Source organism: Tinamus guttatus, unplaced genomic scaffold (genome assembly GCF_059628265.1).
Source record: "Tinamus guttatus ecotype Peru unplaced genomic scaffold, ASM5962826v1 Tinamus_guttatus_pri_ptg000033l, whole genome shotgun sequence".
NCBI classification, from domain to species: Eukaryota; Metazoa; Chordata; class Aves; order Tinamiformes; family Tinamidae; genus Tinamus; species Tinamus guttatus.
Window position 1 is genome coordinate 5,898,117 of NW_028288567.1, and position 25,478 is coordinate 5,923,594.

Genomic DNA, 25,478 nt, shown 5'->3' on the forward strand with positions numbered 1-25,478 from the left:
TACTAATATAAGTATGTATCAGTGATGTAAATCAGAGGACCTGACTGCAATATCATGTTTGAAGGGAAATGCTACACAATAACAAGCATTCTCATGAAAAAAAAATCAATTATCAATTTTGCAATTCTACAGGACAATCCAGATTTAAGACTCCACACAGAAACATTTTAAAGATTTCATGAGACATCAATTAAAAAGAAAATACAATCTCATTTTAAAATTTAACTAAGCTTCAAGAAAATAGGAATTGGATCAGTTATTAGATTCAACATTCTGATTTAAGCTCATTTAACTAGACGAAATTAACTCATAATAACCCTTCTTTGGTTTTCAGAACTGCTAAATATAAATAAATAAAACAGAAGTTTTTAAGTTTCATTCCAGAGTGATATTAAGTTATCAGTGGATTACCAGTGGATTTCTTGCTTGATAGACTATTCCAGGCTTTTACTATAAATGTTTATAAAACACAACAAAAGCTTCTCATTCTAAATATGCAATGGATTTGCTCAATTTAATGTGCCTTGGATTTTATCAATGGGGTAGTCATTAGTAGTTATCAAAACCACCATCATTTCTTAAAGCCCATGTATTCTCTAACCACTCTTGTTCTTTATAGAGAAAAAAAGGATAGGGAAGTTAAGAGTTTGGAAACTTTTAAGTCAATCCTGTTGAACTTGAACAGTTCAAATTTAAATTAATGCTGTAATGACAGTGAAGAAAGGTCTAAATCACTTGAACTTTACTTCTGATGAAGATAATATTTCCATCTAAGGTCAATAGAAAGATAGATTTTGAATTGAACTGAGAACATGCTAGAAGCTGGAAGCCTATCAAAGAAACAAGACGGGGCCAGTCATGTTATTTCAAAATTAATATCTATTTTGGATGAGAAAAATACAGTCCTGACTCCCCACACTAAGAATGTTGCTGAAATAGCTTAAATGAGAACAAAATTTTATTCCTGAAGTGCCCTTTCCTTTCTCTGATAGAACCTTCTAATTACTAAAAGACATTTTCAAATAAAGATTAGAACAATTCAATTATTTATCATGTTGTTACATATGAATTAAAAATGTTTTTACAGGGTTCTTATTTCTCAGAGGTGACAAGCAGGATTTCAGGCACCAGGTGTCAAGTACAGGGCATATATATTACTGCAGCTGAGGTCCAGAACAACTAAGGAAACATGCCTTTTCATATAAATATATGAAAAATCCTCAATATTATACGTTTGGTACAGATTCTTTTTTTTTTTTTCCTTTTTCTTCTTTACATTTATGATGTGAAAATAAATGTTATTGTAGATCACAAGAGATTATGAATTTTATATTCTTATTCTAATTCCATTTGACACTGAGTTCCAGTGGTGGAAAAGGTACTGAGATAAGATGGATGATACCACATTGTGGCATCTCCAAATCACGTCAAACTTTCTAAATTCTTTCTTGTGGTTTTGGCTGTGTTGCTGCAGTCACAACTGTTCTGGACTTCTGTTCTTTTTGAACTGCATCTTGGCCGCGATTTCAGGGCTTGCATTTGGACTGTCAGAGTTTAGTAGTATCAGTAGCATATCATTTCTATGAGTGAATCTTAACACAGAAAACATCAACGCTTTAATTTTACCTAAGCCATTCTCCCACTTCCAGTAATTAAATCCTTCAAAAATGTTTTTATCGCTAACCCTAATTCATCATTTGAAGGAAATGCTACCGGGCCAGACATCATTTGGCAGTCATTTATGAACTGGAATCTAGTTCTCAAGTGAGTCAGTCTGTAAAAGAGTTAATTGGTAGGTAAAAACATACAATTTCACATGAATAGAAATGCAGAAGGAGCTTTTACTTAACCAAAAATGAAGGTGGATACAGATTTTAGAAATAAGCAGTAGTTATTTACGTAAGCTCCATTCAAGAAACTGCTTCTGGATTTACTATTTATATCATATTGCTCTCTTCAAATTCACACCATAGTTCTCTTGTCCATATCATGAGCTACTTACAAGGCATCTTGTAGAACAGTCTCTGTCCTGCACCATCATTGGTTTGCAAATATTTACTATCCACAGACCAGTCAATATGAGTGATAAAACTAGAGGATTTGTTGCATTCTCCGATCTTTTTGTACCGCTGAGCAACCGCATAGATATCTACCGGGCCATCATTAGAACCCACAGCAAGGTAAGACCCATCTGGTGAAAATTTCATTTCATGGATTACTTCTTTTCGGTCTTTAATATGAACTACCTCTGTCATGTCTCTGCAAGAAGCAATAGTGAAAATGTAAGCTGTAGACTTGGGAACACACAATCCACAAATATTTCAGACAAATATGAAGACAGAATATATATACACTGAAGACTTTATATGAAAAAAATCAGAATATTTTTAAAGCTCCTTCTGCTTTCATTGGTTATAAATACATTTAAAGCAAAAGCTAGAAAAAGAACTGGTATCTGTCAATGACTCTCTTCATTCTATTCACCTAGGTGTAAAAAACCTACGTGTTCAAGTTCCGCCATCTTACCTTACTCTAAGAACAATGAAGGAGCCATCTTTCATTCCAAGTGCCAACTGGGATCCATCCGGACTGAAAGACACACTGCGCACGGCTTCTTCCATATTACAACGAGCTATCAAGGCATGGTCAGCAAGACTCCATAATCTGCATTAAAGGGAATTGAGAGCAGTAGCAGATTTATTTCTGACTACACAATATTTCAGTATCATAAAGAGTAAAAATGAAATGTCCGACTATTGAGAAATCTGTGAGTCAAGGGACACACAGACACTTACTTGCAAAACCTGAAAACTGCTTATCAACCTAGAAAAGAAAGAGGGTATACAATGGCTGCCTCAATCAATATATATAGTATTGTTCTTATAATACTATGATACTGAAGTAAGCTTTCAGACACCTTCAGGTGAACTTCCAGATTTCTTTCAAAATAAAGGAATATTTACTGCTCCCAGTTGTAGCAGGGGTTTAATATTAGATCTGAACACATATCTATGATAGCGGAAGGAAGACCCCGAAGCTAAATGACACAATGATTATGTATCATCTTCAGACTCTACTTATCTGATATAATTCAATTCCCTAGGTGCATAATTAAAAAATGCAGTTTTCTGTAGACAGAGAGGATCAATGCAGATCAGTCTGAAATTTTCATTGGAAGTGAAAGGAATACTCAAAGAGTGTAAACATTCAAATCATGGGGAAAATTTCCTTGCCATAACCATGAATGAACTAGTAGACAATGCTGCAATATTTGCAATATTTTAAATAAATAGAATCAATAAAAACCAATTGCCCCAAATGGGGAAAATCAAATATTTCACCTATATTTAGGGACTGAAGGGAGTTTTCCATATCACTACAAACTGTTTTTTCACATCAGGTTAAGTCAGCACTACCCAATTAACTTTATTTGATGGTATTGTGGTAAATCTACTGTATTTCTAAAAAATTAATAAAATAATATTTATTAAATAGTAGATTATTTGTTAAATTCAAGAAAATGGTGATTAGTACAAAACTGTAATACAGTGCTGGATAAAATTTTATAGCAAGCTTTGCAGAAAAGGAACAATTAGTCTAGATGGAAGATTCTGCTGGAATTTCTAGGTACAGTGTTTGGAATAACATTTAATATTTGTACTAAAGACACTGGCACAAAAGATGAGAATGTTCATTAAATTTGCTATTGACAGCAAGCTCAGAGGAACCCAGATCTTGATTTATCATACTGTAAGAAACGGATATTTCTTGAGGATAAGAAATGGAATGGAACTTAAGCATGTGAATTCCAAAGCACATTCTTTCAGATTCTTAGGTCTAGACCTGCACTGTAAGTTTGAGGTACCAAAGTGCAATCAGCAAAAGGGAACAAGATTTCACACTATCTTTCCATCACAGAATGTCTATGCTCCATGAATGAGTTGCAGACAGGAAAAAGGAATTTTGATCCTAAAATACATCCTGGGAGTTATTTCTGTAGGTACAAAAAAAACAATAGCACACAAAGTGAGACCTCAGCTGGCATGTTCTTTACAAAATCTCTCACGAAAAACAAATAAAACCAGGAACAGATACAGGGAAAGATTACTATGATGTTCAAGAGAAGGAAGATCGTATCACATTAAAAAACAAAACAGTTTAACTTTTATACTTCGGTGAAATAAAGGCTGGGAAGGGATAATATTGCATCTAAAAATACATCAGTAGGATAATCCTCGAAAAAGAACAAGTTATACTGAAGAGCCATACTAGCACTAGAACAAATAGCACATATAGAACATGAATATAGCCAGAAAAGAAGAGCAACATTTCTGCCACTGCAGGAGTAACATTTTGATGCAGCCTTCAAGGAAGCAGAGAGAGAGTTTGATAAATTTAGTAAAAGTATTAGGTTATTTGATTGCCTGTATTGAGAAAGGATGCTACTCTATGACCTAGGAACTTCTTTTCAAGCAGAATACCTTTGGGCGTTGCCAGGAACGTATTAGTAGGGTCAGTCTAGAATAAGAATTCCTGCAAGATGCTGGCTTGCAGCTGAGACTACGCAAGGATCATAAATGACCTGGAAAAAAAAGGCTTCTCTGTGAAAAAAAATGGTTGAAGTGAAAAAAAAAAAAAAAAGAAAAAGTGGGATGCTAGAAATGTTTTCAGAGACAAAACATAAGGAGGGTTCAGATTTAAGACTCTCAGCAGCCTGGCAACAGAGAGGCTAGGAGTACCCAGGACAACAGGGAGTGAAGCAGAAAGGATTTGGAAATAACTGCAATAGAAATGTCAAGCTAAAGTTTGCCTCCAAAACAGTTGCTTCGCCACAGATCACACTGTCCAATATGTCAAAGAGTAACTGCTACACAGGCAAGTGTGAGCCGAATAATCCGCTTTGTAAATTAAAGTTATGAATGAATAGAAGAATAACTCCAAATAACAGCCTTATGTTTTGCACCAAAAAAGCACATTTTACACATGTGCAGGCATTTGTGCACAAAACTGACACAATATTTGGTTTTGCTTATGAAAAGTGAAAATGTAGCTTGTCTGGCAATTTTTCTGCACATTGCTTCTGAAAAAGTTAATCTAATAAACTTTTATTGTACAAAACAGTGTGTGTATTTTCTAAGGTAAAGACTATTTTTACCACTCTTTGGCAATTTTGCTTATGTACTTAAATGATTCATTAAAAAAAATAACCTAATAGGGTCATTGTTTTCTTAGTAAATATTCCAGCCTTTTCTGTCATACACCTGACAGATTATTTTATTTATTGGAGCACATACTGATTCCAGTCTCCCAAGAGGCTTATTTAGCAACCACTTCACACACAGAAAAAGCCAGAGTTTCTGCTGACATAAACTTTACTGCTGGCTTATTCCTCTCACTGGCACAACAGTGCTGCAGAAGAAAAACAGCCTATAAATATTCAGATTGATTCATACAAAAATAGGATTCTATATAAATCTTATGAATGCAGGGAACAGAAACAGATTATTCAAGAAAGACAGACAAGGAGAGCAGGGATCTTCTGCCAGAACAGAAGTACTCAGTGGTCCTGCAGCTACACAATATACCACTACATTACAGCTGGACATGCATGATGACCACAGAACACATGTAATTATACAATCATAGAATCATAGATTGCTTAAGGTTGGAAGGGACCTCTAGAGGTCATCTGGTCCAACCCCCCTGCACACGCAGGGTCACCTAGAGCACGTGGCACAGGACTGCGTCCAAGCGAGTTTTGAAGATCTCCAGAGAAGGAGACTCCACAACCTCTCTGGGCAGTCTGTTCCAGGGCTCTGTCACCCTCACTGTTAAGAAATTTTTCCTTAAGTTCCTGTGGAACTTTTGGTGCTACAGTTTGTAGCTGTTTCCTCTAGTCCTATTAGTGGCCACCACTGAAAAGAGGCCAGCACCATCCTCCTCACTGCCTCCCTTGAGGTACTTATAGACACTGATCAGATCCCCTCTCAGCCTTCTCTTCTCCAGGCTGAACAGGCCCAGCTCCCTCAGCCTCTCCTCATAGGGCAGATGTTCCAGGCCCCTGATCATCCTTGTAGCCCTGCGCTGGACTCTCTCCAGCAGCTCCACATCCCTCTTGTACTGTGGGGCCCAGAACTGGACACAATATTCCAGATGTGGCCTCACCAGGGCTGAGTAGAGGGGCAGGATCACCTCCCTCGACCTGCTGGAGACACTCTTCTTAATGCACCCCAGGATCCCATTGGCCTCCTTGGCCACGAGGGCACACTGCTGCCTCATGGTCAACTTCTCGTCCCCCATGACACCCAGGTCTTTCTCTGCAGAGCTGCTCTCCAGAAGGTCAGTCCCCAGTCTGTACTGGTGTCTGGGGTCATTCCTCCCCAGATGCAGGACCTTACACTTGGCCTTGTTGAATTGCATAAAGTTTTTCACCAACCAGTTGTCCAGTCTATCCAGGTCCCTCTGGATGGCAGCGCAGCCCTCTGGGGCATCAGATACTCCTTCCAGTTTGGTATCATCAGCAAACTTGCTGAGGGAGCACTCTGTGCCTTCATCCAGGTCATTGATGAATAAACTGAACAGGACTGGACTGAGGACTGACCCCTGGGGGACCCCGCTAGCTACAGGCCTCCAACTAGACTGGGCACCGCTGATCACCACCCTAATAGATTTGGCTAGAGTCTTCCCTCAGCTATACTAAGACAAGAGCTGTATTACCACAGGCTGCCCAAGAGCTCCATGACACTAAGCCCAAATCCTGAGACTGGCTTATTACCTTGAGGGCACCAGCAAGTTAATGGCAGCTTTGCAGCAAGAACTGGCTCACCTAGCAGAACGCAGGCAGCAAGAGTTGTGTCTGCCTGCAAGACAGTGAAGACAACCCCAAAGAGAAGAGACACCGCTGTCTTCAAGGGCTCACAAATTGAAAGAAATAATAGTAAGGTGTAGGAAACAGGGAGATAAGATGACCATTGTGGACAAATGGTTTTCCAAAAGACTCCCCAGGCCCTATCGGTGCCTCTAGCAGACAGGAAAAGCAATGCTGAGAAAAGTTTTGCTCAGTGTCTTGAACCTCAGGTAAATCATTAGTTGCAACAGGCAGTGTCCATGCTTGGCTGAGATGATTCACAGTCACTGTGTGGGTATGGAGTACGTTCAGCAGAGGCAGAATCTTAGAAGAATGTAACCTTCAAATTTTCCCAAGCATATGGAAATACTAAACATTTTCAGAGGTTTATCAATTGGCCAAATTTTAACAGGGATAGGAAAAGAAACATCCTTGACACTGTGACAACTTCTGCAATACATATACAAAATTCGAATTTCTACTGCAAAGGCTGGACATGTCCTACCACTAAACATCTGGAAGATCTTTTAGAGCGGTAAAAGTGCATTTTCATTCATTTTATTTTCTTGCACTTTGAATGAATTTTTTTTTTGGTGAAAATATCTAAACACTTCTGGCTGAGTCAAATAGCTGCTGTGTAAATCTTTGGCCAAATGTTTTAAGGTTTTAGATTTGTTGTACAGTGATAATGGAAAAGAAACACCGTTCTCCATTTAAATACCTACCCTTGGTGTTCAGAACAATCATGAATAAATACTGAAAGTGGGGTACGGAAATCCAGCATGGGTTTTAAACCTAAGTAATTGAACCACAAATTCTGATTAGTTTTATATGATGTGTGGAGCATGCATCTGAGGGCCAATGATGTCAAGGAATACAAAGAAAAAGGAACTGACTTAATGTAATCATAACAGAAGGTAAGAACATTTGTAATGAAATTTCTGCAAATCCTTATTCATTGTGACACCAGCCTTTAAATAAATTACAAATATGTCAAATCAGTATTGGTTAAAATGTTACGTACATGAATGAATATAGGAAAACAAGTTTTAGCCTTACCGTACAGACCGATCATCACTGCCGGTGACAGCTAAAGGCTTCTTTGGATGGACCGCCAGGGCCCAGAGCTCCCCTTCACAATGACCCTGCATAATCAGCATGGGTTTATCTCTCTCTCTTACTAGCACCTCAAATATTTCACTGTCCTGTGTCCCTGCTAAAAGTCTGTCCGCTTTCCAACAGACACTTCGGATGGACAAACCTGACAGGAGACAGATTAATGGCAATGATGAGACAACGTGATACTCAATACAGTGAAGATCAAATTGACTTCAGGAGTTAATTCATAACAACTGTCACGCTTTGGATTTAAAGGTCTAAGATGCGTTGCTGCTGATTTAATCTCAACATGGTTCTGTTGAATTACCTCCATTATACAGAAAAAGAAATGCCAAGAGACAGAAGACTCAATCCTGGTTTCCTGTTGCAATCATTCCTGTTGCCTGGCATCTCAAGGGATCAAATTCTTGTGCTTTGCGTACAACTTGGGAATTACTTGACATGACTTAAACATAGTCTAATTTCAGATTACATAAGGTTTCTGACTGAAGCTGCTTTTACTCCTCTTTATGGTACTTTACATTTTTAGGATATTTATTTATTAAATGCATTTCAAATTTAAGTGGTTCTACCACTAGAAATAGCTCGGGCTACATATTGACCAGAAAAAAAAAATTAAATAGCTTACTAGAATGTGCAGGGCATTTATGATAGAAGGTAGAAGATTTACTATCCTTTAGTTCTGCTCTTTATTTCTATATATCGTCCTTAGAGCTTTAACACAAGGCTATCACTAATAAAAAACCTAACTCATTCCTCCTATATAAGGAGGAAAAGGAAGAACACTTTAAGCAAAACAATAATGAATTTACAGCATTCACTGGTTGACTGCCTACAGTATTTTGTATTTTCTGTTCCATTACATTAACATTTTAAACTTTGGGTAATAGGGTTAGATTCTGTGAAAAATTAGTGAATAAAAAATCCATTTGTCATGTAGTCAAGGTCAACCATGTCATGCTTTTAATATCTTTTGGAACAGAAGACAATGCAATTAAATCTTGGTCACATAAATAAAATATATTGTAAAAATTGTCTCCTAAGAAGGATTAATTAATCTTCATTTACCATCTTGCTAATTTCCAGTATCATTTTCACTTTGACAGTGTCCTTTTGGGACTCTTCTAAATTCCTACTGGTCTTCTTTTCAAAAACACCAAAGGAATGAGGGACACAAAAGAATGAAGTTCTCATCTTAAGTAGAAGACAGGTATTGGTTAGCCTCAGCATACAAAATAGATTAAATGTTTTCTATGAAGTATTGCACACATGCAAGTATTCCATTAACAGATGTTTACTAATATGCATGCATATTTAACTCAAAAAGCCATGCCTATGATCAAATTGTTCCTGGGGATGGATCTATTTTTAAAAGTGATTTTGCATTCCTCGGTAAAGATGACCAATGAATTAGTATTTACAGAAGAAAACCCTCCATGGCACTCCATGTCCAAAGACACTGTGAGTTTGAAAGCCACTGCCCTTGTCAACTGCTTTGGAAAGAAACAATTGGAATGGAGGGACAGAAGGCCATAGGTTAACAGTTAGGGGGTTACCCCCACTGCCTGAAGTTAATAAATGCTTAAAGTAATCAGTGCCATTGATATAGCTGATGATGAAACAGATTTTCCAAAATCTGTTAATACACAAGCACTAAATAGAAGTGATGACCACTGCATGACACTCACGACAGCAGAAAAAATAGAGGTATAATAGGAATGTATTAGGCAGGTAAGAGGTGCATTACATTGACAAACACAGTGAGAGAGAGAAAAAAAAAACAGGACTAAAAAAGAAAAGAAAAAAGACCGTAGATAGCAAAAAAGAAGGTGTCCAAGTAGCTCAAATGTTATTAACTCCATGTTATTAACTAGCGTCTCTAATGAGAATTTTCTTTCAGTTAGCACTTCCTTCATTTAGCTTAACTTCCATCAAGACCACAATTTTTTCTTTAGACAATCTGTAGAATAGCTACATTCTTTTTGCAGAGAGCATGCTAGGAGTAGATGCTCTTTATGACTAAATTACGGCTTTTTAATGTAAGTCATTACTTTGAAGTAATGAAGCAATAATTTTCCATCAAAGTTCTGGTAGCAAAAGTCAATTAGAACGAAATGAAGTCCACTAAGATCAGTTTTGTACTAAATGTGGTCACATTCCAGGAAGAGTTAGAGCTGTTCTTCCTCTGTTCCTCCCAAACAGGGGTATAAAGCTCCCTCCAGAATCACTCACAAGGAACTATGGAGGTGGAACACGCACAAGTGTCCTGCCCTAGCACTGTCGTCTTTGTGTGGTTCTGCCTACAAATTACTCTGTTACGAACAGACTGTTCATCTGTTCATACTCATCCAGATTAGAGTCATCATTAACCACGTTTTTAGCGGTCTTGTTTCATTTACATCAGTGATTGTTTCCATTTTGGGGGCAGAACTTGGCCTCGGGAGTTTCAAAGAGAGTCAGGATCCATCTCTCCCACATACACAAACTTATTTCCCCTAATTTTTAGCTGTTATTTCTAAACTACTGTAAATGCTCATAAGCAACTACTACTGTTTTTTTCTAGAAATGAATGTTAAGCATTACGACACTGGTTGTAAAAACATACATTAAACCAGAATTATACAGTGAGTGGTCAACTAGCTGGGTCTATTTGGGGGACTAAATTCCAGTTCTGAAGGACAATACTCAGGTAAACTGCTGCAGGCAAACGAGTAGAGGAATTGTTTGGCTAAGGCTACTGGCAGTTTGCTTTTTGGATATGCCTACACCCAAAATGTACATCCTATGTACATGTTTGCAATCATTACAATTATGAGCCAATCTGATTTAAGTAAGACGAAAATAAAATAAAACATAATGATCTTGTTACTAGATTACATGTCGGAATACAAGTAACTGAGGAAAAAAAGTCCTTTTTAGTGGCCTGTTGACTATTCCAATGGCAGTTTTGACAGAAAAACTGCCAACAAATACATCTTAAGAAGCAGAGGAAATCAAGATAGCTATAAAAAAAGTCTGCTTCCAAAAGCATGTAACACCAACTGCAGGCCAGCAGACAGACTGCTCTACTCTCAGTCTAACCGGTTTGCAAAACTCCTGAAAGACTACACTGTTAGTAGAGCTTAATAGAGGTAATCTCGAGAGAGATTAGAAGTGCTTTGAAAGTGGAACAGAGTGATAACCAAGCCTATAGGAAATCTGATTAGGTACTACAAATATGATGGCCAAGGCTATACCATTAACCTCTATTTAATATGCCAAATGCTACCATACCAAATGAACCTAATGGAGTGCTCAGATGCTTAGCAGCAGGTTACAGAAATCTCAATTAATTAAATGAATTGCAATTAATTAAATTAATTAAAGCATGCTTAACTTCCTTCACCTATCTTTTTGTGATTAACTGTGTTTTACTTATCATCTTGTATTTGCATGGTGTGGAAAAGCAAATACAATCATCTGTCTGTTTATACTCTGAACCATGGAAATCTCTTCAGGCTATATCCGACTACATCATTGACAGAGAAAAAGGAAAAAAGGAATGCAGATCTAAAATATAGATATAGTCATTAAGTAAAACGTCAGCAATATGCAGACACGTTTACACTTTAAATGAAATTATATCATAATCCATTATCTAGTTGTGTCAAAACCTATTAAAGTGATAAGCTCATTACCTTTATATCCTTGTTCAGTCTCCCTGAGATCAATTTTAGTAATTGGTTTGAAATCGGTGTCCCATAAACGAATGCAACCATCTCTCCCTCCAGTGGCAAAACCTTCCTCACAAGCATACATACTAAAAATTCCAGCCTGTTAACCAACAGGATAACAACTTTTAAAGTTCTTTATGATTGATTTACAAACACAAAGCAAATGTTTTTGAACAGACTCTTGTTAAAGGCTAGAAACTGCTATGCAGAAAAATATCATCCATTGAGTAAGCAAACAAACTAGCTGGGGGGACACTTTTATTTGAAGTGCTCTCCGTTGTAGTGATACATACAGGAAGTTTTGTACAAACATCAGTGATATAGCATATTTTTGTGATTTGAATTCTGTTTAGTTAATATTACTGAAAGAACTATTAATTAAATAATAGAACACTTAAATAGTTACCCAGAGTAAACAGTAACAAATAAACAAGCAATACAAATATTCTTACAGGTACGGAGATGACTGAGACATTGTTTCACGAATTCAGTTCAGGCTTCATTTGGAATCTAACAGGAACTGAAAGATTGTTAATTCATTCTCTTTGTTGAAAGAAAAGTTTTTGTTACAGTTTGAATTTCTTCCTCACTTTTGACAGTGCCTCACTGTGGATGACAGTGATGTACCACATGGGACTATTTCATGAAATGCCACTCATGAAAAGAGAGAAGTTGAACTGTTTGAAAATCAACACAACGAAAAGAACCCCCCTGTTTTCAGAGTCGCCTTTGCATTGTATTGTAAGAGCTTGAATTTAATCATTCTAATGAATCTAAACAAAAGTCTGCAGAAAAGCTACAGGGGCTTATTGTTTGCCTCAGAGATTTCTGTGTTATTGCTTTTGCATGAAATCTCAACTTGGCCATGATACTATAGTTGTGCAAATAGTATATCCCACTGACTTCAATTTCACCACTTTCATGAGCTAGGGATTACTCTCACAGATCCTCATACCTATCTGAGGAGTTACTGTGATTCTTGATGCACTGCCAATATTAAAATACTGGCATGTCAGCAAAAACAGTCAAGGTCACAGTGTTGTTTCTGGTAAGATTCTAGAAAAAAGCTATTGAGATAACTCGTTCACATCAGTCCCTGGAGGAAAAACTCTTGTTCCCCTCTGTCCAAAAACCAATGCCGGAAGCTCACTGGAGTTAATTATGGTCAGAATAACTGTGAGAGTCCATGTGCAATTCAGAGATAAAACACACTGAGGCTTTGATGAAGGATCACTCTTGAACATTGGGAATTTTAGTAGAGAAAGTCTTTAAAAACATCTGGTTACCAATGATGGTCAAGTTCCTATCTGAAGCTATTTAACGTGTTAAAATGATACTTCAGATTTAGTTTGCTTGATAAAATCAGTGCCGTAAATGAACATCAACAGTTCTGTCAGTATCAGCTCAGCATCTGCTCACAACATGTAAACAAAGTGTAGAATTTCCTAAGTTCTCAATTGCTGAACACTCTTAGCCATTCTTAAAACCTGAAACAGAACAGAATCTACACAGATACTCAAGCTCCTTCAAGCTCTTTTTCAATTCAATGAATAGTTCATTTCAGAAATTAACCCTGAAACACAACTTACACTATGTGCTCCTTGGATTGTGCGGACTAAGTTTAGCCCTTTCCAAACATAGATGTCTCCATTTAAAGCACCAGAGTATGTGATATCTTCTTTTGCACATGCTAAACAAAGGATAGTTTGGAGATCCCCTGTTTTACCAAATATTCCTCTTTTTGCTGTTAGTGCATTTCCACATAGTGTCCAGAACTGTGAAACGTAAAAGGTTTAGAAAAAATTAGAATAAAATTTCTGCGGCATTTCAACTTATTCATGTTAGTCACAGCTGTACATCAGGTGTACTATCAGATTGCTCTTTATCAAAAACGTGCCTGCTTGCAGAGAATGGGAAATTCCAGGCAGATGAAGTGAGTTTAAGCACAAAGCAAAAAGATCAAATTGTGTGTGAAAGTGAGGCACACTCCTGATTCACTTTTGATACATTCCCCCTTCTCATTCTCTCACTATATTTTATCATGTTTTGGTGTGTGGTGTCTACTAAAATGCATACTTAAAGTCACGAACATCCCATTTTACTTGTCTGCAAAACTACAAATACAGCTACAGTCCTGGCATAGTAACATAGTGGATTTTAAAATAACTTAATTGCTCAGATGATCTGAGTAGACACTTCTACCTTTTTCTAATGCACTAGCAGGGATATGTCCCTCAAAGCTACACTCATGGAGAAACCATCTGTTGGATGGAGAGCTGCATAGACTTGTATGTGAGAAAGAACAAAAAATTCAAATCCTGCTTGTCTTGGAAGCCAAATTGCCTAACTCTGGACAGCACAGATTCAGCTCTGTTCCACTTGAATTCCTCTCCTGGATTCATACTGAAAACATGATGGTGGCAGCTCTCTGCTTCACGCAATAGCACCTGCTCCACCTGAGACTGAACTTCCAGGCCTTCCACAGCCTGAACTCGAGCTGACTACCAAGCAGCAGGACGCCTGGTGTGGCTTGCTTCACTTCTACTCAGACACAGTGACATCCTGCAAAGAAGCATGTAAGAGTGACCAGGCAAAAGTCTGGACAAAATTACAATTATTTTAGGCAAAAACTGCTCTTTTCGTTATTTGTAAGTTAAAGCAATTGTCACATTCCCCCAGTTTTATAATGGAAGGCAAGTATGTAGGCTATTGCTTGAGCATCGCTGCAGGGGAATATCTCATCATGAAGCAATCCAACTCACCCTCCCTCTTCTAGGAGGGGACATGCCCAGATCTACTTATCTATCTAAAGGCACATCTTTATCTATATGTACATACCAGTTTGCTTGGCATTATGTATGTTCAGAGTAATTACGGCCATTTTAAACATAAAACAGGTGCCAAACAAAGACAGGTTTTGGAAAACAGCTTATGAAATACAGCAGATGGTATCACTTCTGCCAAAACCACCTACGGTTTGAAAGCTGTGGTAGTTTTAAGGGCACAAGCTTCTCATTAGCCAGAACTAGAGATGTTAGCTTGTTTCCTGAACTTCTAGTTAAAGGTCTTCCATCTCGGCCATGTGAAATAACTGCCATCTGTTAGGACTATTTTTGATTAAAGCAGGAGGAAAATAGAAACCTGGAGGGAATACTGGCAAACAGATCTATTTCTCTCTAAGTGTTTAACAGGCATGAGATTGCTTTATCCTAGACTTGCAGTATCTATCCAAGTCTATCCTTAAGTCATCTCTAGAAAAGCACTTAAAGGAAGCGAACAGTGGGGCCCTGGAGTTTTCCCCTCTTCATCTCAATTCTACAGGTATTACATACTTCCTCTGTGGTATTTCTTTAAACACTGGTGGCATTATAGACCAAGCAGCAGCTGTTACAACTCATAATGTTAACTTCTACAGTTTCTCCTGCAACTATTCAGTGACCCTTTGGGAAGCTTAAAGACAGAAATCACTGAAGACTTGCAGTGGAAGGGCCTCCCAAAATTAGGTGTATGTAATGACAAGACTTGAACCAAATGCCTTTCAACTTTGCTTCCTACATTGTTCTGCATCCCAGTCACCACTGAATTTCTAAATTGGCTGCAAACAGAAAGTTCTGATAAATGGTTTGTAGATTAGGGAAATCTTATTACATTTAAAGCCCTCTTATAAAAGAGGACAAATTATTTTCAAGACAAATAACAAATAAAAAGCAGTAAAAGCTATTTACCTTTATGTGTTTTACTCCACAGCTAACAACTCTGTTCGGCTGATATTGATCCCAGGATATATCAAATATCTGTTAAGAAATATGATAAACTGATATCTTGAATTATATAGTAACTGTATCTAGACTCAGACTCATTTTTAAGCATCATTTATGTTGCAGAGTAGATTACTAAAAATGAAAGCACGATATGTAAACTTGGAACTTTCTTCATGAAAAAAGATCATGAATTAAGGCAAATTTGTTGGGTTCCTCACATAGTTCTGCCACCACACTTCATTCCTAACTTCAGATTGCCAAGCTATTTTTGTATAAATAAAACTTACTGTCTCAAATGAAATGGGAGTTACAGTGTAAGCTAATGTGATCTCAGGTTTAAAAATGAAACACTTCTACATTTGTCCTTACTCACCATGTTAGGTAAAAGGTACCGTACCTAATTCAGTTTGAATGCAAAAAGACCTCAGTGACATGATAGATGAATATCATCCATCTAAACTAATTTACAGAATTAAAATTGTCATTTTCTTTAAAGTTACATTTACATCTATACCAGCATACAAGGATGATTCAATGATTTCAAACAATTTAAGGGAACATATTATCTTAAACTTGCCCATTATTCATTTGGTATGTTAGAGTACGCTGCTTTCCTACAAAAAAACAAATTTAGCCAGATGATGTATAAGATGCAGATAGAGAGATAAGTTTAGGTTTAGCCTGCAGACCTGCTTATGCATATTCTATCATATACATATCCTCCAAAATATGTAGTGAATATTGCAACATTTTAAACATATTATAGTATATTATAACATGCATAGAAAAAGAGTTGTAAGATTGTACTCATAATATATTTTAACATATGGATGTTTGTGATAATATATGGTGGAGAGTTTGTTGCCTATGTGAAAACTGTTCAAACATTTTCTAATTCTGAGAAGCATTTTAAACCCAGACCTGCCCACTTCTTGTGTCTATTTTTTGTTTATTAGGATCATTTACTTGAAGATAATTGACATACAAGGAGTATTTTTCTGAACTGCATTTCCCCTACAGGTAACTATCTTAAGAAAATATAAAAGGGAGGTAATTAAGCTTTCCTTGAGGATAAACTGTCCTTTTGATGTATTCAAAAAGAACATTATCTTTGTCCAGTGAGCTAGCATTTCACATCTCGTATAAAGAGCTATAAATCATCCTAATCAGTGTACAGTTACAAAGTATTTCCTCCCTAGGCTTGCTAGACAGCCAGCTGAAGGATCCATCATGTATTTTGTTTACCAACACAGTGCTTTCTGCTACATCTGGCATTATTTAAAAAAAAGCTTGTTCAATATTTTAAAAGCTAGTAGAATTAAAGTTATCTTTAATTTGATATAAACAAAAGTTATTAAAAAATATGTTTATAACTCCCAGACAGAATTCAGATAAACCTTTTATACAATTACCCTGTCTGAATGGCCTGTAGCTGTTGCCAGTAGTTTTCCTTTCTTCCAGTCCCAAATACACACTGTATTTTTGGCATCCAGTCCCACTGAAGCTAAACGCTAAAAAGAAACAATAATCCAGTTAACAAAAAATCAACTCAAAAATCAATTTATTGCAGCTCAGTTTACTGCATATGCTTGTATTTGAACTACATTGCTAAGGCACCATCAAGATATTCATGTTAATCATTTATTCATTAGAGTAAGCACTGAAATGTCTGATTTTTTTCTAAACACACAGGCTGTTGATCTCAGGTTACCAAACACGCTTTTTACCAGGAAAAGCACTAAGGTGCTTCTTTCAGGTGCACAGCACTCTGGCACTTTCAACTACTAACCTGATAATAAGAGTGAATGTAAAATAAAAGCACTCACTTTTTTTCCAAATAGTTTTGTTTACCATTCTTGGTTTGTACTCATTTTGTTTCAGAAGCAGAATTGGATATACTTTAAATAATTATTTTAAATACCTTAGCCTATCACATCACCAATTGAAATAATAACTGTAATTCTTCAAAAGGAAAGAAAAGCACCAAAATAAAATGGAAGGGAAAATCAGTCTATGCTGAATTTATTAGAATCAGTGAAGGTTCCATGAAAAACATCTTACATTCTCATCAGTACATACAAAGCCATGAGTAGGCATAGACTGCTCAATGGCAAATAAACTTCATGGCACTCCAGCTCAGGTCAAAAGTAAGAGAATTACCTATGCTCTTCCCTAGTCCCTGTTAATTTAGAAAGTAGACAGCTGGCAGAAGTAAGAGAGAGATAATGTATTTTCCGGTGCATCTGTATGATAAATTCTTGCTGAATTTACTTATGTTTTGGAACTCAACTTAGATATTGCTACACATTCAACAGAGAAGTATGAAAAATATGCATTTGAGCTTAAGGTGTGAGCAATTTATGGGAAGTGTGTTTAGTCGTGCCACAAGCTGTCAGTCTCCTAGGGTGGCTGTGCTGTCTAAATACAGTGGCACTACCAGACACCCTGAACTCCACGTACTCAAAGTCCACATCCCTGCTGGCATCTTCTCTACTGTGCCCTTCAATTTTGGCTCAGCACGGCAGCATCTCCTGCAAAGCCAGGAAGAGCAGATAAAAGTCAACATGCATTATCAATATTTATGTTTTCCAGCACTGGCCTTTCTCCAGATATGGAAGTGTTCTGGGCGACTTTTCATTTCCAGAGTGAGCTGCAATTTCTCCAACATGTACATAAACAGAATGTGACTGTTCTGCAAGGTCAACACAGCAGTAAGTTCAATTTTTAACTAAAGCTAGGTACTTACAGGATTTTCAGAAGAGCCTGCACCTTTGTCTAATACAATTGGTCTCTTTGGTGACTCTTTATTCTCAATTGGTGCTTAAATAGGTTAAAAAAGTCTACCCATAGGCCTTTTAAAATTAAAATTCAGAAAAAAAAAAGAGCAAGTATTTCTGAATGAACAATATCTTAGAATACTGCATTAGAAATTCTGGTCTGTTGATTTGGGGGGTTTCTAATTTGATTTTTTACTCTATGCTCCCCAGGAACACCTTGCCTTTAATTAGAAGTGGCACATGAGATTTCAAAGGAATTGTTTTAAGAAATGTAGGGGGAGATGGTTGAAAACTAGGCTCAAAATAGAAAGCTGTTTCCAATTTTTCATGAGGAAATGTAACCCTGACATGTAAAGTGATTCAGGTTAGCCAATGCTTCTTAAACAAAACTTTGTTTCATATGAAAATTTATTTTATACCTCATGCATCCAATTCTGATCTCAGAAAGTGCAATATAATCACCATTTGCTCAGTGGAAGTGTACCAAGGCATCTGATGGCAAAACGCTTCCCAACAGAAGCAGAGGTAACTGTCCACCGCATGATTTTAAGCAAACCATCTAAATGCAGTTCTGTCCCATAGAGATTTAATTTTGAAGTACACAAAGACATGAGAATCAAGACGAGAACCACACTGTACGGTGAAGGACCTGGGTAAGAATTAGCTAATCTTATGAGTGTTCTTAAAGATATTTTACAACCAACAGTAAAGTGTGACCACAGTGTTATACAAGAATACACATTCAGGTATCAATAATGACAACATTTCACAACTAATTTTCACAGAACTATGAATGTGAAATGTTTCTCTTTTATGTGAATCCTACACATACTTTCCTCCTACTTCATTCACATTCAAATGTTTTTACCCTACTAGTTCTCCTCTAGAAAAAAAAATCAATGTGGTTAGGTGTGAATAGTCCACTATTTATTCTTATTTTAATTCTGTCTCAAAATACCATATAATCATATAGTAAAAGCCACACAATCTGCTTACTAACCCCCTCATTCCATTAAATTGACTGGGCACCCTACCCAATGAGTTAGCAGGGAGATTAGTAGAGTCCCTCGGCCAAAAAAGCCACAGGATTGCAAGGATTCTGCCAGGAATCGATCTTTTTGAACAGCAGATGATAAGTGGATGGTGAAACTATTATATCCGAGCCATGAAGGGCCATTTCTACTATGAATATTTGTCTAATACCTAGTGATTCTATTTTACTTCAGTGAAAGGCTTTGATTTTGAATTTAAAACATATTTTCCTTGAAAGACAGGTATTTGCAGTACTTAAAATCCACACTGGCATTAAAAAATTAACTGTAGTAGGAGTTTCAATACTACAGTCATGTAGATACCTAAACATATAGAATACTTTAATGTGCATGTCTCCTAGAGTCAGGAATCAAACAAAACTCAAAACACAGAAGAAGAAGATGCACAAACCTGGCCATCTGAATCAAAAGCTAAGCAGGCAACTCCATGGGTATGCGCGTCCTTAAGAACAGACACAGTCTGTACCCGGTAGGAATCCCAGATGCAGATGTAAGGGTCCTTCCCAACCTGCCCTGTGGCTACTAACGTTTTATCCGGGTGAACTGCAAGGCTGAAAGAGAGCACAGTTCAAATTGCAATTCACTTTCTGAATCAATAAAACAGTCCAAAATGTAAAAATGAAACTGAACATTCATTTTTCACTTCAGCTCCTTCAGATTTATTGGACTGATCAGACCAACTTTATTCAAAATTCAGTCTATCACATCACTGTATTTCTCAGTTAAATATATTAGTTTATAGTGAAAGTAAATAAATGAGCAGCACAGTACAATTTATCAAATAATAACATTGAATCAGAAAACGTAAGGAAAATATAACACCCAGAGAATTTTTAGGTATTTTTGTTGGATTGATAAACCAAAAGCTCACATAGACTTTCACCTTAATCTTTCATAGATTTTTAACATTTAACATCTCACAGGCTAATTTTCAGCAATTTATTCCTCTTTTACACACCAACCATCAATATGCTGAATCTGTCTTCCGAAAATACAGATCAGGGCCTGAGTAAAGTGTATTTTTCTCAATGAATAAAAACCATATGCAAGAAATTTTCTCATTGTTATATATTTAAAGACCGTGACCTCAGAGGAGCAAACAACCAAACTCCTATGTTTGAAAAACAGTGTCATACATATTTATACAGATCTGCTCAGATTTCCACCTCCTTCCAAAGGAAAACTAAAATTTACTGAGTTCATCTCATTTTCTAACAACCAATTAGCGATGCCTGAAAATGTGAACTACATATGGAGTAAGGCAAATTATGCTATTAATAAACTGACATTCAACAGATGGCTTAGAGCAACTACAGGTTTCATCTACCCCAGGAGTAGCTAATGCTAATTATTAAGAAGACTTCATCAAATTCATCAAGAAACTTAATGAATTTTAAGTATTCCAATTTTTTTATATTAAATAACAATTCAGTCAATAAGAACAATTACAACACAGTGCCCAATAATACCATTCTATCTCAAATATTAGAAAAATGTACATTGGATAAATGACTAGATTATGAATTTCTATGAAATAAACAGTAGCCAACTTTAAAATGTTTTATAATTTTAGATTTTTTCTCTTGATTAATCAAAATTTTAATTGTTATTATTTTCCACACTTAGACTACACAAAAATGTAGCTTCATTGGCTTGTACTACTTAAATGCTTGTAAGAACAAGATTTAAGTGTGGATATAGAGAACCAAAACTGTGCTCCTGCAAGTCCTCACATGTTTTACTTCCTTTGCAAGTTTGGATTCAATTTCTGACTGTGGGTAAGATAATTCACCTCAAATTAAAACCTTTAGGGGGAATAAAGGGTGACTACCGTATTTAACCTGTGATACCTGTAATTACATCAGAACACTTCTCTTTAATGGTAAGAATGTAGAAAACAGGTGGAAAAGATTAGCTGAGTTAATCTATGTCACTAGAATGAATGGGAATTGCAGCTTAATTACATTTGCCACTGTTCTGTGTGGATTGGTTTCATATACTAGAACCTCGTATCTAACATTTCCTATTTCCATTCCTTACAAGACACATTTCTTACAAGATAAATGAGTCCATACTGAACATAACTCTTGTTTTTTTTTTACCTTTTTTTGAAAATGAACTGAAATAATGGGGTATCTAAACTTAGGAACAAATATCAATTTTTGGCATATCAATAAGCAGTCAGATTTTTTCAGAATTTCTAAGCACATTCAGCTCTAACAGCCTTAAAAATGCAATCTAACGGCCCACGTTCAGTCTGGCTGTTAGATAACCATGTATTTATTTTTGGCAAGCAGAACAGAGCAAGGAAATGGAGTCTACTTTCAAGAACTAATGGCAGTGACTGTTTGAATATCTGTATATATGGTCTCCATGCCAATCAAAATATAAAATCACATGTGCAACTGTATCACTTTTTTCCACTATGGGTAACATATCCATACCCAATATGTTTATGTCTTAAGAGTATCTTATTTCCTGCTGGCATATGTTTTGTGCCCTTCCCCAGCTTTTAAAAAGCAGTATATCCTTCACTGCTTCTGTTTACAAGTCTTCAACCCTTCTAAGCACATACCCTACCTATATCTAAACCCTTCACAATGCTATCATATCACCAGCTGCATCACCAGAACATACTGAAACACTATGACAATTCGTGGAACATGAAAACATAATTAGAATATATTATATATTCAAATTACAGCAATATGTGATATAGAAGACACATTATTGGGGATTTTTTCATTCCTCTCAATGAGAAGAACGGCTAGAAATACAAAAGTCCTTATTATGCAACCAGACAATTTTCTGCAAATCCCAGTCAACTTGTTTATGGATATTTGCCTGAGACTCAGTAGGGTATGTCAGAGCTGTTCAAGGATGGGCCCCTGGAGACACAACAGCTTTGACCAAATCATAATTTTCTTCACTCCAGCACCTCCTACCACACAACTTTGCTTCCCCAAACTGTTTTTCCCATGCTCAACTCACACGGAAGAGTTTGCACACTCCTATCTGCTATCGCTGGATGTACATTTGCAGGCTTACTCTCAGAACTAGGTGTACATAACTGTTCCAGCACTTAACAGAAAAGTATGAAAATAAGACATTTCTCTTAAAATCACAAACATTTATCTCAAAATCAATGCAGGTAATTTCAATGTTTTTCCCACAAGCGCGTGATACAAACTGTACTAGGAAAGGCTCTGCTATCATGGAGCAGCGAGATCAGAGAATTGCTCCACAAGGGAAGATGACCCAAGGATGACCATGGCATAACAGTGCTGTCACTGACCACAGTGTATCCTTCAGGATCTCAGCAGGGTGAGAAGAGGAAATTATCCATGAAACATTTTCCATTCCCCAGTCTGTGTGAAAAGGAAGCAGACAACGTCTTGCTAAAGAGTTCGGGCAGAAAACAGCCTAAAAGTAGCAACTATTGCCGCTGATCCTGCTTGTTGGTAGCAAGCAATCACTTCCCCACACGTCTTAACCTCCATAAGGACATACCCAGAGCAGATGCACATGTAAGGTACAGGGCAGGGATCAACTGCTTGGGAAGTGCATGCTGTCCCCTTCCTACCAGGAAGGCAAAAAAGCAGGGACATTTCTGGCAGCCTGCTGTCCCAAGCAGCCGAGTACTTGTGTAGCACATAAACTGGGAATTCCAGAAGCACTCAGACATGTTTCCAAAAAAATGTTATTAATAAAATTGTTTGACAGGCACTTTTTTAAAACATACAATCCATTTAAGATGAAATACTAAAGGGCAGTATTAGCATTACATTTTACCAATACAAAGAACTACTTGGAAAAAGGCATTTTAGGGAACATGTCCTTTTCCTTCCCTCATCAACCATTATGAATCTCGTGTCCAAGGCTGGAACCCTTTTCATTTAGGATAATTAAGCATGCCAGTCATGTGTTCCGGTAGAATCTGATAAAACGCTCTCTGAAAGTCATTAGTGAACCCATCTGGTCTGAGGGCCTTGCCAGATGGTAAACTCTTACTACCTCCACAATTCCTGTTGCAACAATATCCCCACTCCAAGATTCTCCTTTCTTTTTAACCACTTTCAAATTTCAAGAGACTTAAAGTGTTTATTTCTTGTCTACATGGATGGGGTTTTTTTTGGAGGGGTGACGTGGGTTGGGAGTCTGTAATAGTATCTATACATTTATATATGTATAAATACAAATCTCATGTTTAAAAACTGAGATGGAACTATATTAAATAGTTTAGATTTGGAATGCAAGCTACTTCAACAACATCTCTACACTGAGTATTGAACTGTGCAATTTGTATTAAATTGTTCCTAAACTGCAGATAAGGTTACTTTTTTTTTTTTACTTCATAAAGCATACGGTCATGCAAGCAGAGAATTATAGACAATGAATGACTTATAAGAACAAAAAAGACATGAGCGATTTTGCCATGGTTCAGGAAGTGAAACTTCAGAAAGTCGGCCACCGAAATTCTAGGTGCAAAAACTGCTTCCCATCTACTGACTAATTCTTCCAAGCAACAGTGAAAGAAACACTACAGCATGTATTTTTTTCACCTTCCTTTGGAGAATCTGCATGGCATCTCCCTACCGTTGATGTGCTGTCCCAAAAGCTGCACTGATAAGTGGACTGCAGATACATCCAAGAAGCTATAAAGGAAATATTCTGTTTTGCATGTGGTTCTTAGCATAACTCCCTGAAAATGTATCCAATGGAAGACATTTTCCACACATAAAAATAATTACCATTATTTTTATTCAAAAGGTATATTTTACTACGTAAAGTGTCTTCTTTCAAATATTTCCTATTATATCTTCATAAATTATATCCACAGTTTCTACATCATTGTAAGAGATCCCTAATATCCTGTTGACAAACTGGTACGATATGGTCTGGACAGATGGACCACAAGAAGGGAGGAAAACTGACTAAACTTCAGGGCTCCGAGGGCGGTGATTAACGGCTCCAAATCAAATTGGCAGCTAGTAATGAGCGGAATTCCTCAGGGATTGATGCTGGATCCTGCGCCATTAAATATCTTTGTAAAAAATTTGGGTGATGAGATTAAATGTGAAGAGAATGCTGGAATTCACCTCATTGAAAATATTCAAGGCTTGGCTTGACAGGTCCCTGGACAATCTAATCTAAGGCCCTATTCTCAACAGAAGGTTGGACCAAATGTTCTCCGGAGACTCCCAACAGAAAGTTGAACCAGCTGATCCCCAGAGACACCTTCCAACCTTGACTTTTCCATGAGCCTAAATACTGAAATACATCAAGAAAGCTTAAGGTAACCAAAGTAAAAAATGCCTTTTGGCTCGCAGTAATATACTTGCATTAGCTAATTAATCCTTGATGCCACCAAAGGCTGAACATTTGCTTTTATAACCATACAAATCACCTTTCAAAGCATATTTTCTATTTATGAGTGTCATAATAAATTGACTATTTCTGTAACCAACTATCTGGTCATTTCAGGTCTCAAGCTGATTCACTGACCATTTCATCAAAATTATCTGAATCTTCCAGAGTACCTGAAACCACAGAAACCTCTGTGAAGAACTGTGTTGCTAGAGGGGAGAAAGACTTTAACCTTTACACAAAAGTGGAATAAAAGACCACCTATTGTCATCTGTGTTAGTACCCTTAAAGTCATAGGTTGTCTGCCCATCCTATTTCCCTCACTCTTGCTGCCGATGAAGGCACACAGACTGCATCTGCTGCGGGGGGATCGTGTCCAGTCCCTGGATGTCACTTCATGGAAACTGATTTTTTCCCTGGAAACATCTTATAAGAAAACTCTAGGTAACTGGCTCAAAAATAGATCTTAGTATCTTACTCCTCCTTCTCTCCACTCTTGATTCAAAGATGCCCTAGCCTACAGGTCCACATGTCTGTGAAACAGCAAACCTAACACTGTCTGACTTCCTGCAAAAGAGGAGTAGATTGGGTGTGAATTCTCTAGCACGGATTTGCTTACAGGTCTGGGAACAGCTCCACCTGACACATACCTCTCCTCCTCGTCTCACACAGAGGCAGGCAGCACTAAAAGCTTATCCAAGCATTATCCAGGAAGAATTATCCAGGAAGTATACAAACTACATGTATGACATTGTTAAATCTGTTGTCTTTTTTAAAAATCATATACGAGGGCTCCTCAGCAATAGGTTTTGGGGGTAGGGTGGGATAGAGCGGAGGAAAAA

General features: G+C 37.1%; 1 protein-coding gene across 1 annotated transcript in view; it reads right to left on the minus strand.

Moving 5' to 3' along the window:
* The window catches only part of EML6 (EMAP like 6), a 117,888-nt gene that overhangs the window by 64,111 nt on the left and 28,299 nt on the right, over positions 1-25,478 (minus strand). Inside the window, exons 2-9 of the mRNA XM_088531445.1 lie at positions 19,661-19,820; positions 16,853-16,951; positions 15,405-15,473; positions 13,269-13,454; positions 11,644-11,779; positions 7,907-8,108; positions 2,527-2,664; positions 2,003-2,259 (exon numbers count right to left, since the gene is read on the minus strand). Coding sequence (XP_088387571.1) covers positions 2,003-2,259; positions 2,527-2,664; positions 7,907-8,108; positions 11,644-11,779; positions 13,269-13,454; positions 15,405-15,473; positions 16,853-16,951; positions 19,661-19,820 — 1,247 coding nt within the window. The remainder of the gene's footprint in view (positions 1-2,002; positions 2,260-2,526; positions 2,665-7,906; positions 8,109-11,643; positions 11,780-13,268; positions 13,455-15,404; positions 15,474-16,852; positions 16,952-19,660; positions 19,821-25,478) is intronic.